This window comes from Bos mutus, chromosome 8 (assembly GCF_027580195.1).
Source record: "Bos mutus isolate GX-2022 chromosome 8, NWIPB_WYAK_1.1, whole genome shotgun sequence".
NCBI lineage: Eukaryota > Metazoa > Chordata > Mammalia > Artiodactyla > Bovidae > Bos > Bos mutus.
In genome coordinates, this window is record NC_091624.1 from 33,602,555 (window position 1) to 33,619,970 (window position 17,416).

General features: G+C 40.9%; 1 protein-coding gene across 4 annotated transcripts in view; it reads right to left on the minus strand.

Moving 5' to 3' along the window:
* NAA35 (N-alpha-acetyltransferase 35, NatC auxiliary subunit) overlaps positions 1 to 12,737 on the minus strand; it is an 88,415-nt gene extending 75,678 nt beyond the window's left edge. Inside the window, exons 1-2 of one of the 4 annotated variants that reach the window (XM_070375379.1) lie at positions 12,493 to 12,737; positions 11,644 to 11,772 (exon numbers count right to left, since the gene is read on the minus strand). In XM_070375379.1, coding sequence (XP_070231480.1) covers positions 11,644 to 11,767 — 124 coding nt within the window. In that variant the 5' untranslated portion in view covers positions 11,768 to 11,772; positions 12,493 to 12,737. Of the gene's footprint in view, positions 1 to 11,643; positions 11,776 to 12,492 lie in introns of those variants that run through there. The other 3 variants (XM_070375380.1, XM_070375381.1, XM_070375382.1) reach the window with 3 other exon arrangements.
* Positions 12,738 to 17,416: the final 4,679 nt, after the last annotated feature.

Genomic DNA, 17,416 nt, shown 5'->3' on the forward strand with positions numbered 1-17,416 from the left:
CCCTATATGCCTCAGTCATTTCATCCTAGGGCTGGTCCTGATATACCTAATTAAATTTCAATCTCTTGAGTACATCTTTTTAATATTCTATTTGATAAACAGGAAGCATATGTAAACACTTCCTCTGCTTACCAAAGTAAGAGACTGTCTCAAAGAAAAGCTCTTACACAGTTATCATGGAACACCACTTTTACTGGAAAGAACATGACAAGTTATAGTCATTTGAACTTGACAATATAGCAGGTTTTTTTAAAAAAATAAGAGTCTGTCACTTTAAGAAAATAACCAATAAGATTTATTGCCAATGACAAAATTTGAACTTTCCAAAAAAATCAGAACTCTGGAAAACACATATCGGCTGCTATGAACTTGACAGTGTCCCAATACTTAAAAAGGCTTTCCTGATTATACTGGTGCTGATATTATTAACAAATTTGTTTAATATTATATAATGAAGTGTGTCAACACCTGGAAGATGTGCTTAACTCACTAAACCAATATTTTGCAAATGATAATGCATGTCACAAAATTAGGCATAGATAAAAGATCCAAAGTTACAGACAGACCAATATACTTTATGTAACAGAGCATGAAAGGTCCACTGATAGGCTTTCAGACTGCACACTGCAAACTAATCTTTAAGAAACTATCACCTGTTAAAAGTTTTGGTGTAGTAGCAAATTACCTAAAAAGTTCCCTAATCTTTTAACTACACATTTTGTGAGGCCAGATTTACTTCTAATGTTTCAACCAAAACAACATGTGGCAACAGATTGAATGAGAAGCCGCTATGGAATTCAGGTGCCCTCTATTATGCCTACATCAGAGATTTTCAAAAGTATACTTGAAAATAGTATATAGTGGCGTATCCATTCTTCAAAGTTGTCCTGTTTTGAAAAATACATTTTTCATTTTTAAAATGTTATGCTGACAAGCAAAGGGTTTATTATCATTTTCAAATAAATATTTTAAAAATTTCTCAGCTTCAAATTCTAATAAACATCAATATACATATAGCACACATAAACAACACTTAAAAAAGCCCATGTGCTTGCATGCTCAGTCATGTCCAACTCTTTGCAACCCTGTGGACTGTATCCCACCAGATTCCTCTGTCCATGGATTTTCCATGCAAAAATACTACAGTGAATAGCCATTCCTCTCTCCAGGGGACTGCTTCTGACCCAGGATCGAACTTGTGTCTCTTGCATTGGCAGGTGGATTCTTTAGGAATGTAAAGTAGAACTGATGCCAAAAAATTTGAGAACTGCTATAATAATTTATCATAAACTTTAGAGTAGATGTGGGTACCAGTTTCACTGAACACTCCAGAGAACTAGGAGCAAGTAGATCACTCTGGACACTGAGTTCATCATCTGAAAAATGAAGGGTTTTACTAGATGACTCCGTAAAGTTCCTCAGGACATCCTCCCTTTTGCCTTGGAAATGAACAATGAACTATAACTTGTACCTGGAGTATGGATTTGCAGTAGTGCTAAGCACTTGAAGCATATATTCATTCTCCTGGAAAAAAGTAATCTAACAGGATGAGAAAAACATGCAACTATTTGATATTTTACCATCTTACAAATGAGAACATAATTTGTACACTGAAGTTACAGATCTCTAAATATGTCTACACATAACATTATGAATGATGGTTAAATTTGCTGCTTTCTTCACTATGAAGGCCCTATTGAATCTATGACACAGCTGGACTCCAGTACCATTATACAGTAATAATTAACAGATGAATTAAAGTTTACCTCTGGGATAAAGGTGGCCAACTGAACACATGCAACAACGTTTAATTCCCTCCTTAAATTTTATTTCAATAATTAAGGTGAAAAAAAAATATTTTTTAAGAAAACTATGAACCTTAAGGAAGAGAAAAACTAGTTGTTGCAAAAATAATACAACGAAATTAGGGAAACTAGGAAAAAGACACACAAGTAATTTCTTAGCAAACTTGAGAAAAATAATAGCAGCAGTGAAGTGTGAAGCTTGAGTCATTCAGTCATGTCGGACTCTTTGCTACCCCATGGACTATGGCCCACCAGGCTCCTCTGCCCATGGAATTCTCTAGGCAAGAATACTGTGGGTTGCCATTCCCTTCTCCAGGGGATCTTCTGATACAGGGATCAAACTGAGGTCTCCCGCACTGCAAGCAGATCCTTTACCATCTGAGCTACCAGCAGTGGAGAAAGCCAAAATCAATCTGATTTATCAATCATCTTTGAAAGTGAGGATAAAGACAGGCTGAAATGTGGAGAATTGAGCCATCAGACAGCCCAAAGCCCTGCCCTAATGTACAGATCAGGATAACTACCCCTCCCCTCACCTTGGGTAATACTGAAGATTTTCCTTGAAAGGGGCAAACCAAAAAATCTCCCGGACAGGTTATTTGAAGGCTAGGGTTCAGTACTGGAAAGAAGGGGCATTAAGGGAATACATGACAACTCCAGACTTCTTCCCCTATTTAACGTGCAGTCAAATGTCGAACCTCAAGCAGATGAATTTTATCTACAGAATATAATCTTTTGAAGAGGAAGGAGCTATGTAACTGACACCATGGGTTCTCCAACACAAAAACCAAGTCAGATCACCTGACATTGACATGCACAGCAGAGAGTCCTGCTCAAAAATTCAAGTTGGCTTTTTGGTCCCTGAGGCAACAAAGGATTCTCAGATACCTGAAGTAATCCTCTAACACAGAAGATAGAAACCAAGAAAATAAACTTAAAAAGGCAAGTTGGAAGAAAGACACTATGTAGGCAAAATTTCAAAAGAAATACTATTATCCTTAGAGATAAAATAGTTCAACCCTGAAACAAAACCAGGAAATTTTACTTTTATTTAAAAAGAGATATTCAAAAAAAGAGAGAGAGATATTCGGGGGGAGGGGGGGGGCGGAACAGTAGAAATTAAAAACATTACAGCGGGAAAAAAAAATTAAATTCAAAGTCTTTTAACTCCATTCAGCTGCTATAACCAAAATACCATATATTGGGTGACCCATTAACAACAAATTTTATTTCTCATGGTTCTCAACTGTGGGAAGTTCAAAATCAGGGAACCAGCAGACTCAGTGTCTGGAAAGGGCCCACTTCCTAAACAGCCTTCTTTTTAACTTCACATGGTAGAGAAGCAAAGGCAAAGGAGAACAGGAAAGATATACCCATTTGAATGCAGAGTTCCAAAGAACAGCAAGGAAAGATAAGAAAGCCTTCCTCAGCAATCAATGCAAAGAAATAGAGGAAAACAACAGAATGGGAAAGACTAGAGATCTCTTCAAGAAAATTAAGAGATACCAAGGGAACATTTCACGCAAAGATGGGCTTGATAAAAGACAGAAATGGTATGGACCTAACAGAAGCAGAACATATTAAGAAGAGGTGGCAAGAATACACAGAAGAACTATGCAAAAAAGATCTTCACGATTCAGATAATCAAGATGGAATGATCACTCACCTAAAGCCACATCCTGGAATTTGAAGTCAAGTGGGCCTTAGAAAGCATCACTACGAACAAAGCTAGTGGAGGTGATGGAATTCCAGTTGAGTTATTTCAAATCCTAAAAGATGATGCTGTGAAAGTGCTGCACCCAATATGCCAGCAAATTTGGAAAACTCAGCAGTGGCCACAGGACTGGAAAAGGTCAGTTTTCATTCCAATTCCTAAGAAAGGCAATGCCAAAGGATACTCAAACTACCACACAATTGGCACTCATTTCACACGCTAGTAAAGTAATGCTCAAAATTCTCCAAGTCAGGCTTCAACAGTACGTGAACCGTGAACTTCCAGATGTTCAAGCTGGATTTAGAAAAGGCAGAGGAACCAGAGATCAAACTGACAACATACACTGGATCATCAAAAAAGCAAGAGAGTTCCAGAAAAACATCTATTTCTGCTTTATTGACTATGCCAAAGCCTTTAACTGTGTGGATCACAATAAACTGTGGAAAATTCTTAAGAGATGGGAATATCAGATCACCTGACCTGCCTCTTGAGCAATCTGTAGGCAGGTCAGGAAGCAACAGTTAGAACTGAACATGGAACAAGACTGGTTCCAAATACGGAGAGGAGTACGTCAAGGCTGTATACTGTCACCGTGCTTATTCAACTTATACGCAGAGTACATCATGAGAAACACTGGGTGGGATGAAGCACAAGCTGGAATCAAGATTGTTGGGAGAAATCTCAATAACCTCAGATATGCAGATAACACCACCCTATGGCAGAAAGCAAAGAAGAACTAAAGAGGCTCTTGATGAAAGTGAAAGAGGAGAGTGAAAAAGTTGACTTAAAGCTCAACATTCAGGAAACAAAGATCATGGTATCCGGTCCCATCACTTCATGGCAAAGAGATGGGGAAACAGTGGAAACAGTGACTGACTTTATTTTGGGGGGCTCCAAAATCACTGCAGATGGTGACCACAACCATGAAATTAAAAGACGCTTGCTCCTTGGCAGAAAAGCTATGACCAACCTAAACAGCATATTAAAAGGCAGAGACATTACTTTGCCAACAAAGGTCCGTCTACTCAAAGCTATGGTTTTTCCAATAGTCATGTATGGATATGAGAGTTGGACTATAAAGAAAGCTGAGCGTCAAAGAATTGAAATCAGTCCTGAATGTTCATTGGAAGGCTGAAGCTGAAACTCCAATACTTTGGCCACTTGATGTGAAGAACTGACTCACTGGAAAAGACCCTGATGCTGTGGAAGATTGAAGGTGGGACAAGGGGACAACAGAGGGTGAGATGGCTTGATGGCACCACCGACTCAACGGACATGAGTTTGAGTAAACTCTGGGAGTTGGTGATGGACAGGGAGGCCTGGCATGCTGCAATCCATGGGATCGCAAAGAGTCAGACATGACTGAGCAACTGAACTGAACATACGGTGGAAGGGACCAGGAAGGCTCTGTGGTGTCTCTTTCTCAGGAGTATTAATCCCAGTCATGTGGGTTCCACTTTGATGACCTAAGTACCTCCCAAAGGCTCCACTTCTTAATACCACCATAGTGTGTGTGGGCATTAGGTTTCAACACATGATTTGGGGGCAGGGGGAACACATTCCTCCATAGCATTGAGGAAAACTACAAAGAGACGGAAAACAGGCAACAAAGTATTAAATAAACAGATCTTCCAATATCCAAAAAGTAAATACTAGGGGCTATAGCTCAGTGGTAGAGCATGTAACTGCAAAAAGTAAGTACTCCATAAAATGAATACGGAAAAAACAAGAAATAAAGTAATCCAAGAAAATTCCCCAGAACTGAAAAATCAGAGTGAAAGCGCTCAAGCGTCATCAAACAAAGCACACCACTGTGAAAGCTCTGGACATGAGAAACAAAAAGAAGATTCTAAAAGGTTACATACGAAAGTTCAGTAATCAGAGTATCAGACATTTGAGCAATGCCCTCAAAATTCTCACACACTCCCAGATGTATTATCAATAAAGTGGAAGAAGAGAACAAAGGCATTTCAGACATTCAGAGCCTCAAAAAACTGTCTCTCTCATGTGCTTTACTCAGGAAGATAATAAAGGTATCTAATCAAAACCAGGGAGAAAAGTAACAAACGCCAGGGTGATGATTAAGCAAGATCTCAGGATTATACTGGAGAAGGCAATGGCACCCCACACCAGGACTCTTGCCTGGAAAATCCCATGGACAGAGGAGCCTGGTAGGCTGCAGTCCATGGGGTCGCTAAGAGTCAGACACGACTGAGTGACTTCACTTTCACTTTTCACTTTCATGCATTAGAGAAGGAAATGGCAACCCACTCCAGTGTTCTTCCCTGGAGAATCCCAGGGACGGGGGAGCCTGGTGGGCTGCCGTCTCTGGGGTCGCACAGAGTCAGACACAACTGAAGTGACTTAGCAGCAGCAGCAGGATTATACCAGGTATAAAAGACAAGATATCCAGGCTGGAGAGAAGTAAGAGGCTTGAAAAGAAATTTCTTTATGGTGAATTAAAACAATAGGATGTCTAAATGTGTTAGATGATTCAGACAATTGATGAAGAGCATAAAGTACAATTAATGAAAGTACATATCTTTTGAGCAAACACTTTTTGCATAAAACAGAACTGGGTAGGAAGGGAAAAGGAACAATTTTACTTTTTGGCTCAGCTATGAATAATATTTGCATAGCTATAACTACATGGGGGGGGTGTGAAATCCACAATGCCCAAAGGGGAATGGGGGTATCAAGAAATAGCAATAAAAGCATGCTATTTAGGATCATGATTACTAAAATAACCAGTTAAAAGGGGGAAAGTGGTGACTTCTGAGGACATCTTTTCTATTGACCAAGGCTCCTAACATAAAGCAGGATATGCAATACAAGATTAACAGGGAAATCTAGTAAAAAGAGCCTTTAAAATGCAACAAAGCTCCCATTCCTTTCTACTGCGTGCTATTTAAATGCTAGTTGTTGGTCTTATGACATCCATAGGCTCCTTTCCTTTAAAAAATCCAACGTCAGAGATTAAATAGCTAAATATTCTTGAAAGTAATCTAAACAGAGTGAACTAAGCGGCACTGTTGGTACTTTGGGCAGAAAAATTACTTTTCTGTGGGGCTATTCTGTGCATCACATGATTAGCCGCATCCTTAATGTGTACGCACTAGTTGTGCTGTGTGATGCTGTGCTCAGTCATACCCAACGCTGTGTGACCCCATGGATTGCAGCCTGCCAGGTTCCTCTGTCCATGGAATTTTCCAGGCAAGAATACTGGAGTGGGTTATGTGACTAACCAAGCATGTCTCAAGACGTTGGCAAATGTCCCCTCCAGGGCAAAAATCACCCCTGGTGGAGAACAAGAGTGCTCCACAATTACCAGTGCTGCTCAGCAAACCCATGACCCACCACTAAACACATTCTTAATAGTATGGAACACAGAAAACATAATTCATTTCCCAAACCAAAATCACTTCAGAAATATTTTATAGGCTGCCCTGATCTTTCACCAGGAGAATTTCTGTTCAACTTTTTTCTCCTAGAATTAAATGGTTCCAACAAGCAGCAAACACATAGAATAATGATTCTGAAACCAGGGTTCATGAATTGAGGGAGTGGAGTGAAAGTCCATTAAAGTTTTATCAAAAATTTATACTTCTTTCATAATAATTGTTAAATGCTATGTAATCAGTTCAATGGCAATCTTTTTAAAATAATCAGTTCAGTTTAGTCACTCAGTCGTGTCTGACTCTTTGCAACCCCATGGACTGCAGCACACCAGGCTTTCCTGTCCATCACCAATTCCTGGAGCTTGCTCAAACTAATGTCCAAGTTGGTGATACCATCCATCTCATCCTGTCGTTTTCTTCTTCTCCTGCCTTCTATCTTTCCCAGCATCAGGGTCTTTTCTCGTGAGTCAGTTCTTCACATCAGGTGGACGAAGTATTGGAGCTTCAGCTTCAGCATCAGTCCTTACAATGAATATTCAAGACTGATTTCCTTTAGGATTGACAGGTTGGATCTGCTCTTCTCCAACACAACAGTTCAAAAGCATCAATTCTTTGGCACTCAGCTTTCTTTATGGTTCAACTCTGACATCCATACATGACTACTGGAAAAACCATAGCTTTGACTACATGGACCTTTGTCGGCAAAGTAATGTCTGTTTCTTCCAAGGAGCAAGCCTCTTTTAATTTCATGGCTGCAGTCACTATCTGCACTGTTTCCATTGTTTCCCCATCTATTTGCCATGAAGTGATAGACCGGATTCTATGACCTTAGTTTTTTCAATGTTGAGTTTTAAGCCAACTTTTTCACTCTCCTCTTTAACTTTCATTAAGAAGCTCTTTAGTTCTTCACTTTCAGCCATAAGGGTGGTGTCATCTACATATCTGAGGCTATTGGTATGTCTCCTTGCAATCTTGATTCCGGTTTATGCTTCATCCAGTCTGATATTTCGCATGATGTAAGTTAAATAAGCAAGCTGACAACATATAGCTTTGACGTACTCCTTTCCCAATTTTGAACCAGTCTGTTGTTCCATGTCCAGTTTTAACTGTTGCTTCTTGACCTGTATACAGGTTTCTTTGGAGGCAGGTAAGGTGGTCTGGTATTCCCATCTCTTTCAGAATCTTTCAGTTTGTTGTGACTGTTTAGAAGATTACAGAAACAAATTCCAAACCGAACAGATGATAACATAATCAAGTACTGCTACAGTACCAGTGCTTGTGTTCATAATTCTGCTGGTTCCAGGCAATCACTCACATATAACACAGGTTCTCAAACTTTTAAGTACAAGATCCAGATAGTCTCTGGATATGAAGAAACATGGCCTTAGAATATCATTTATTCTTACAAACAAACATATTGTTCTGGGTACGAGAAGACAGAACAGAAAGAGAAGTAAGAGGCTTAAGCATCCTAGATTTTTTCTTTTAACATTTTGTATTGGGGTGTAGACGATTTACAACATCGTGATAGTTTCAGGTGAACAGCAAGAGACTCAGCCACAAATATACACGTATCCATTCTCCCCCAAACTCCCCTCCTTCCCCTCCCATCCAAAGCATCCTAGATTTTAAATGAGGGAACCGAAAACAACAAGTTTTCTGAAAGTACTAGGCAAGACCTAAAGAAACTGGATGGATAAGGGGAGTCCTGAACAGTGATGAAAGTAAAAGTGTTAAGTTGTTCAGTTGTGTCCAACTTTTCACAACCCCATTAACTATAGCCCGCCAGGCTGCCCATCCATGGAATTCTCCAGGCAAAAATACTGCAGTATGTTGCCATTTACTTCTCAAGGGGATCTTCCCAACCCAGAGATCAAACGCAGGTCTCCTGCATAGCAAGCAGATTCTTTACCATCTGAGACACTAGGGAAGCCAACCTAAACAGTGAAATCTGTTATAAAGATTGATGGAAGAATGAACTAAGTCATCAAAGAGAAAAGAAAATAAGTGAGAGGATGGGCCCATATCCTCCTAAACTAGAATTTAAAAAGAATGAAAGTTATGATAGCTGACTCTGGATTACCTCTGAGCTCTAGACGAGTGATGGTGTCATCATTCCAGGAGAGGTTGCTGGCTCTCCAGAACGAGTGTGGAAAGGAATCTTGCAGTCAGAAGCTGCAGCAGCAGTGTATTTTTTATGATCTTTATGTTTAAGTGAAATTTCTAAGTTGTGACTTTGTAATTCAGAAAGTGCCTAAGTATAGACAACAAAATAGAAATAAAGAACAAAGGCTTTACGGTAACAAAATGACATGGTTTGAATTAGGCAAGATTTCCCAGAGAAGCAAAGCTCAGAGGTGTTATTTAGACAAATGATATATTACATATATTACATAAATAGTGATGGCACTATACATTCAAAATACTTTGGAAAAGAAAAAAAAGACTCAATGTCAATTATAGGAAATGTGGTAGGAATGTGCCATTTGACCAATAGGAAATAAAAGAAATAATTAAAGTTAGAATTTGAGGATTTTAGAGAGCCACTAAAAGAATAAGTAGAAACGTACGTGAAAAATGCTGTCATCAGTAGACAGGGTATTTTACAGTACTCCCTACCACCCCCTGAATCACAAAAGTCAAGCCAAATGCCATCACACTATTACCAAAGAGAAGCCACTGCAACAGTTAAACAAATTATTAATACCATGGACTAAAGACTGCTAATAGCCTTTAGTCCTAAAATCATACTCAAGTTTAATTCTATGTCAACTTTTTAGTTGCAAGAAGTATACCTCTCATTTGAGCCACCTGAGACAGTACAAGGGCTAATTATGGGGGAATTAATAGGATAGTTTGATGCTGGTAACAAAATAAAATGCCACCCTCTCTCAATCAACACTGAAGAAGGTATTAAACCACATGTCCTACTCAAGGTTCCTCCCCAGAAGCAGAGTTATTCACTGTTCCTTAAACATAAAAATCTCAGTTTAGAGTAATTTCCTCACATTCACTTAACAGAATCTTGACCACTCCTTCACAGCCAACTCAGGGCACGTGATAGTGAAGTCACTCAGTTGTGTCCAACTCTTTGCGACCTCATGGACTGTAGCCTACCAGGCTCCTCAGTCCATGGAATTTTCCAGGCAAGAGTACGAGAGTGGATTGCCATTTCCTTCTGCAGGGTATCTTCCCAACCCAGGGATTGAACTGAGGTCTCCTGCATTGCAGGCAGACGCTTTACTGTCTAAGCCACCAGGGAAGTAACTCAGGCCATATTTACTTCATAAAACCCTTCTTATTTAGGTTCATAATGATAGTCCTCTAAAACACATCACTTAAAATCAGTGTAAGATTATAGGTGGGATCCACTTACTAGTGGAAGAACACTGAGCACAAAAGCTACATTGTAATTTACATTTCTCTCTCCCTTAGACAAACATACATGTGCAGTCACCCAACTCTCAGTCTAATGTTTTTTCCACTATCTCACTTAGGTGTACTTTAACTGGACATGTATTTCAAAACAGTTGAAGAGTAAGCACATGATTTATGCCTCTGATTATATTCACCTGGCTCCCTTTCATCTGCAGTTCCAAGTCTTTACTTCTCTTAAGAGCACTATGCTAAATACACACCTTCACTAAAAGTCCAACCCTCTGTTCACTAAGAAAATAGAAGCCATCATGTGTGAATCCCTCCACCATTCCTCCCTGCCCACTTAGAAACACACGTGTAATCTTCACCATCTTATCATTCATTCTCTGAGGTTAATTTCTCTACAATGTTCTTGATCCCATCCCATCCTCTTAAAGTTCAAGCCCTCTACCATTTGTTCTTTTCTCTTATTTTCCTTCTCTCCTTCTTCAAGGCTCTTTCCGCTCCAGTCATTTATACATAAGCATTTACTGAACTTATTAAGTGCCAGGCACTGTTCTGTGTACTAGGATAACTTCTGCACTCACAGACCTTATTGTTTGAGTGGGTAAGGCTAACAGTAAACAATAATTGAAAATGATGGTTTCTCACAGTAGATAAGTACTACAAAGAAAATAAACTGGGATTCAACTAGGGTGGAGTTGGACAGAAGAGAATGAGGGGATAAATCTGCTTAGGTTGGCTGTTTTGAGAGCTCACTGGAATGGTAACATTTAAGTGGTCAGGAAGGAGCCAGCCACCTGAAGACCTATGGACACAACCTTGGTGTATTTAATGAGATAAGGACCTCATGACTAACATAATGAGCCTAATGGAGCAGTGGTACAAAAGGTCTGAGGCAAGCACCAGATCATATAGGCCGTAGGGAACAAGTGTGAATTTTATTCTACATGCAACAGGAAGCCACTGGAGGATCTCAAGCAGAGAATGACATGATCCAATTATTTTCAAACCTCAAATATACAATAATACTCCCATCTTTAGGGCGACAGAATTTGTATTTCCAATTTGAAATTATTGCTATGTGCACGCTAACCTGTTAAAGTTAGAAAATGTTAACAGATGAAACTGCCTCAACATCTGTATTTAATGCAATATCTATAAAAACTGGTTTTAAATGAAAGTTAAAATCAGAGGATAGAGAATGAATAAGTGTGGTAACGCAATAAACCACACTTACATGTTGATTATTTTTTCCATTTATTGAGATAGTTTAAAGATCACAATCCACATTTTTATTATACCCTTTCCCAAATTTTGAACTTCTAATTCAAAAATTCAAACTCACCTCGACAAGCTTCTTCAAAATCTTGGGTTATGTCCACCCAGTTTGTGTTGCTTTTTTCCATCTTTTCTGGTATACCGAGCTCCCATCCTGAATCATCATCTTCTACAGAAGCTTTCATAACCATTACGCCTATAAAATTAATATTATCGTTAAGAGAGACGATGCAGCTTTCAGGGCAAGAGTATTTGCAAACTATGTTTAAGTATTGGATGAAACTCTTACTAAACTGTTGAAGCAGAGATCTTCTGAGTTTGAGGATAGCTCTGTGAAAAACTACCTTAATGCAATTAAATCTCACGTTAACTAATACTGCTGCTGCTCATTTAATAATAAATAGCCCATCACCTACCAGGACTCCTAATCAGTGTGCCTACTTGAGAAGTAAAATCACAAACCATCCCACCAGCGGCCCAAAAAGAACCACCTCCAGAGTTCCAACTTTTAACACTGGCCACACATAACCAAGGCACTCTTCAAGGTCCCGTCTCGAAGTCCAAGACCCCATGCAGCAACTACTCAAGTCAAGATGGTCCCTCACCTGCCCGGAGCTCACAGGGAGAACCTCTCCTGAGCCGGCCAGACCCCCGCACAGCCTGTCTCGGGGGTGGGGGTGGGGGCATTGCGCGAGGGAGCTTACCGCCGGCCCAGGGAGGGGGAGCACCTAAAGAGGGGACCCGCCCCAAACGGGTCAGCCCGGCCGGGCCCCGGCTCCACGGGCACGGAAGCAAGGACAGGGCTGTCGTCGCGCGCGAGGACGGGCACGCCCGGTACCAGGTCGTCGCCCGGGTAACACCAGCTAAGGGCAGGGCCTCGGCGGGGAACGGGCACGAGTAAGCCCGAAGCTCCTACCTGAAGCGCGGCGGGAGGGCCGGGGCCGCAGGGTGACCTGGCCTCCCCAGGGTCCGCCACACGCGCAGGGGGCTGTGGCTCTAAGGCACGGGAGGAAGGAAGTCTCAATGGCTGCACACCGCGGTCCCTACCTACTTCTCTCGTGGCCACCCGCGCCGCCACGCACCGTCCAGACCGCTGAAATAACGACACCTCCTCGGCCGCCGCCGGCGCCCCCTCCCCTCTCCGCCCTGCCCGACCGGCCTCGTGCGCGCATGCGCACGCCTGGTGCGCGCGACCCCGCCTCCTCTCCCTCACGCCTGAGGACTTCGCGCTCCTCGGCCACACCCCCTTCCTCGCCACCGCCAACATTAGGCCGTTGGCCATCTCTTCTCGCGGGATTAGAGCAGATCGCGAGACCGGAAGCTACATTCTTTCTCCACCCTGCGGCCGCATCCTGGGTAATGGGTGGCTCCAAGCAAGGGGCGGAGCCTGGGGGCCCCAGAGCCCGCCCCTCCTCGCCCCGCACGGCTACCTGGGAAATTCTTAGAAAGGTGACAGGAAGGAATGAGGAAAGGATGGAAGTGTGCCCAGATCCTAGAGGTTGGGTCCTTGAATGAAGACCCCAGCTCTGCAGCTTGACACCGGTTTTATGTTTCCTAGAAAGTCTGGGGATTTCGAGAGGAAAAATGGAAACAAAATAGCAGAATCAAGCTTTTTTTTTTTTTAGACCTTTGGTTTAGCGTTTTCCTAAAATTAATAAAATGATCGGTTTTAAAGTGGGGTTACATTAGTGACTAGAACGGGTAGGAAACAAAACACAACTTTACCACTATTAGTCATTAAGAGGTAATCCCAGGTGGCTCTGATATCCTCCTGCCAATGCAGGAAATGGGAGTTTGATCCCTAGGTGGGGAAGATCCCCTGGAGGACGAAATGGCAACCTACTCCGATATTCCAGTCTTGGAAATACATGGACAGAGAAGCCTGGCGGCCTACAGTCCATGGGGTTGCAGAGTCGGACAAGACTGAGCACACACACAGGCAGCCGTTAAGGTGGCCAAAATGTAAAATATGATAGAAACGTTGACAATATGAATCAGCAGGACCTCTCATATATTGCTGATGGGAATCCCAAATGGTACAAAATTTTTGGTAAACAGTCCATCTTTTACTATAAAATTAATCATGTATTTACATGATCCAGCAATTCCACTCCTAGGTATTTAATTAGGAATGAAAATGTGCCCATGCAAAAATTTGTACATTAATTTTCACAGCTTTATTTTTAATGATCAAAAACTGGAAGCAGCTCCAATGTTCATCAACTGATGACTGGAAAAACAAATTGTGGTATACCCATACAATGATATGTAATTATCCATATAATGAATAGTAATTAGTGACAAACAAGAATGACTACTTAACATGCAAATATATGAATCTCAGAAAACATTATTCTGAGCAAAGGATATCAGAATATGAGCAACACAGTATGATTGCATTTATATAAAATTCTAGAAGAGACATGTAATCCATCGTGACAAAACAGAACAGTGAGCATCATAAGTGGAGGTGGGTATCAAGGAGGGATTAATTGGAATAGGGCTAGGTGATTTGATTTGATTTCCCTGGAGAAGGAAATGGCAACCCACTCCAGTATTCTTGCCATGGAGAATCCCATGGACGGAGGAGCCTGGTAGGCTACAGTCCATGGGGTCGCAAAGAGTCGGACACGACTGAGCGACTTAACTTTAGGTGATTTGAGGTGTTGGAAACATTCTGTATCTTGATTATGATGGTGGTAATATGGCTGAATTCACTTGTAAAAGCTCATTGAAGTACACACTTACAACATGTGCATTTTACTTTGTGCAAATCAAGCCTCAATAAAGTAGATTTTAAAAACAAAAAAATCCATCTTTGTGTCTAATATAGAATAAGGGCAAGAGCTTTGCCTATTTTGAATAAAGGTGTATCCCTACCATTAAAAGCTGTGGTTGACATATAATGGGTACTCACTAAATACACTGAGGATGAGAATATAGAAAAGAATTATAATAAAACAGAAATTTATATTGTTTCTCCAAAAACATCTGATGATCTTTACAGTTATTTCAGTTCAGGTCAGTCGCTCAGTCGTGTCTGACTCTTTGCAACCCCATGAACCACAGCATGCCAGGCCTCCCAGTCCCTCACCAACTCCCAGAGTTTACCCAAACTCATGTCCATTGAGTCGGTGATGCCATCTAACCATCTCATCCTCTGTCGTCCCCTTCTCCTCCAGCCTTCAATCTTTCCCAACATCAGGGTCTTTTCAAATGAGTCAGCTCTTCGCATCAGGTGGCGAAAATATTGGAGTTTCAGCTTCAACATCAGTCCTTCCAGTGAACACCCAGATCTCCTTTAGGATGGATTAGTTGGATCTCCTTGCTGTCCAAGGGACTCTTAAGAGTCAGCTTCAACACCACAGTTCAAAATGATCAATTCTTCAGCACTCAGCTTTCCTCATAGTCCAACTCTCACATCCCTACATGACCACTGGAAAAACCATAACCTGGACTAGATGGACCTTTGTTGACTAAGTAATGTCTCTGCTTTTGAATATGCTGTCTAGGTTGGTCAAAACTTTCCTTCCAAGGAGTAAACGTCTTTTAATTTCATGGCTGCAATCACCATCTGCAGTGATTTTTGGAGCCCCCCAAAATAAAGTCAGCCATTGTTTCCACTGTTTCCCCATCTATTTCCCATGAAGTGATGGGACCGGATGCCATGATCTTAGTTTTCTGAATGCTGAGTTTTAAGCCAACTTTTTCACTCTCCTCTTTCACTTTCATCAAGAGACTCTTTAGTTCTTCTTCACTTTCTGCCATAAGGGTGGTGTCATCTGCATATCTGAGGTTATTGATATTTCTCCCGGCAATCTTGACTCCAACTTGTGCTTCCTCCAGCCCAGCGTTTCTCATGATGTACTCTGCATAGAAGTTAAATAAGCAGGGTGACAATATACAGCCTTGATGTACTCCTTTTCCTATTTGCAACCAGTCTGTTGTTCCATGTCCAGTTTTAACTGTTGCTTCCTGACCTGCATACAGGTTTCTCAAGAGGCAGGTCAGGTGGTGTGGTATTCCCATCTCTTTCAGAATTTCCCACAGTTTATTGTGACCCACACAGTCAAAGGCTTTGGCATAGTCAGTAAAGAAGAAATAGATGTTTTTCTAAAACTCTCTTGCTTTTTTGATGATCCACTGAGTGTTGGCAATTTGATCTCTGGTTCCTCTGCCTTTTCTAAAACCAGCTTGAACATCTGGAAGTTCACAGTTCACATATTGCTGAAGCTTGCCTTGGAGAATTTTGAGCATTACTAGCATGTGAGATCGGAGAAGGCAATGGCACCCCTCTCCAGTACTCTTGCCTGGAAAATCCCTGGAAAATCCCATGGACGGAGGAGCCTGGTGGGCTGCAGTCCATGGGGTCGCTAGGAGTCAGACACGACAAGCGACTTCACTTTCACTTTTCACTTTCATGCATTGGAGAAGGAAATGGCAACCCACTCCAGTGTTCTTGCCTGGAGAATCCCAGGGACAGGGGAGCCTGGTGGCTGCTGTCTATGGGGTCGCACAGAGTCGGACACGATTGAAGTGACTTAGCGGTGGCAGCAGCAGCAGTGTGTGAGATGAGTGCAATTGTGCAGTTGTTTGAGCATTCTTTGGCATTGCCTTTCTTTGGGATTGGAATGAAAACTGACCTTTTCCAGTCCTTCACAGAAGCCATAAGAAATGTAGAAAAGTGTGAACTAACTTCATCTGAGTTATTCAGTATTATCTGTAGATTGTGACAAGCACCAATATAGCACATAAAAAACCTGAAACAAAACACCAAATTTTCAAAATTAGACTGCTTCCAAATAACTTGAAACAAAGAGTTAAAAAGGAAAGAAAAATCAGCAGAACAAAGTAACCAAATGAAACAGGATTTTCTTAATTTCTTCACTAAAATGTAATTTACTTGAAATTCAAATTTATTTTCACGAGTTCTAATTATCCCTCTGCTTTAAAAACATTTTCCCTGAAAAGAGACGTTTAACTTATAATGATATCCATATGCTTCATAAAGTTGAAAAATAAGCATTTTACACATTAAGTAGACTACATATTTGGAGAAGGAAATGACAACCCACTCCAGTACTCTTGCCTGGTAAATCCCATGGACGGAGGAGCCTGGCAGGCTACAGTCCTTAGGGTTGCAAAGAGGTGGACCCAACTGAGTGGTATAAACACACATGGACTATTACTCAGCCATAAAAAAGAATGAAATAATGCCATTTGCAGCAATATAGATGGACCCAGAGATTATCATAATAAGCAAAATCAGAGAAAGACAAATATCACATGACATCACTTATCTATGGAATTTAAAATATGACACAAAAGTACTTATCCAAAAAACAGAAACAGACTCACAGACATAGAGAACAGGCTTGTGGTTAGCAAGGGGTGAGGGGTAGAGAAGGATGGATTGTGAGTTTGGGATTAGCAGATGCAAGCTATTGTATATAGAAGGGATAAACAACAAGGTTCTACTGTAGAGCACAGGAAACTATATTCAATATCTTGTGATAAACCATAAAGGAAAATAATATGAAAAAGAATGTATATATGTGTATAACAGAATCACTGTTGTATAGAAGAAACTAACACAGCATTGTAAACCAACTGTACTCAATAAATAAATTTAAAATGTGAGTAGTTGATGCCTTTAATTTTCTTTCTTTGTATTAATAATGAGGAAATGTGAGATGCTTTTCTAAGAGGTCTTTTTTGTTTCCTAAATTTTCTTATAATACTGTCTTCCACATATATAGTATCTTCTCATATCTCATAATTTGAGAAGGAAATGGCAACTCACTCCAGTATTCTTGCCTAGAGAATCCCAGGGACAGGGG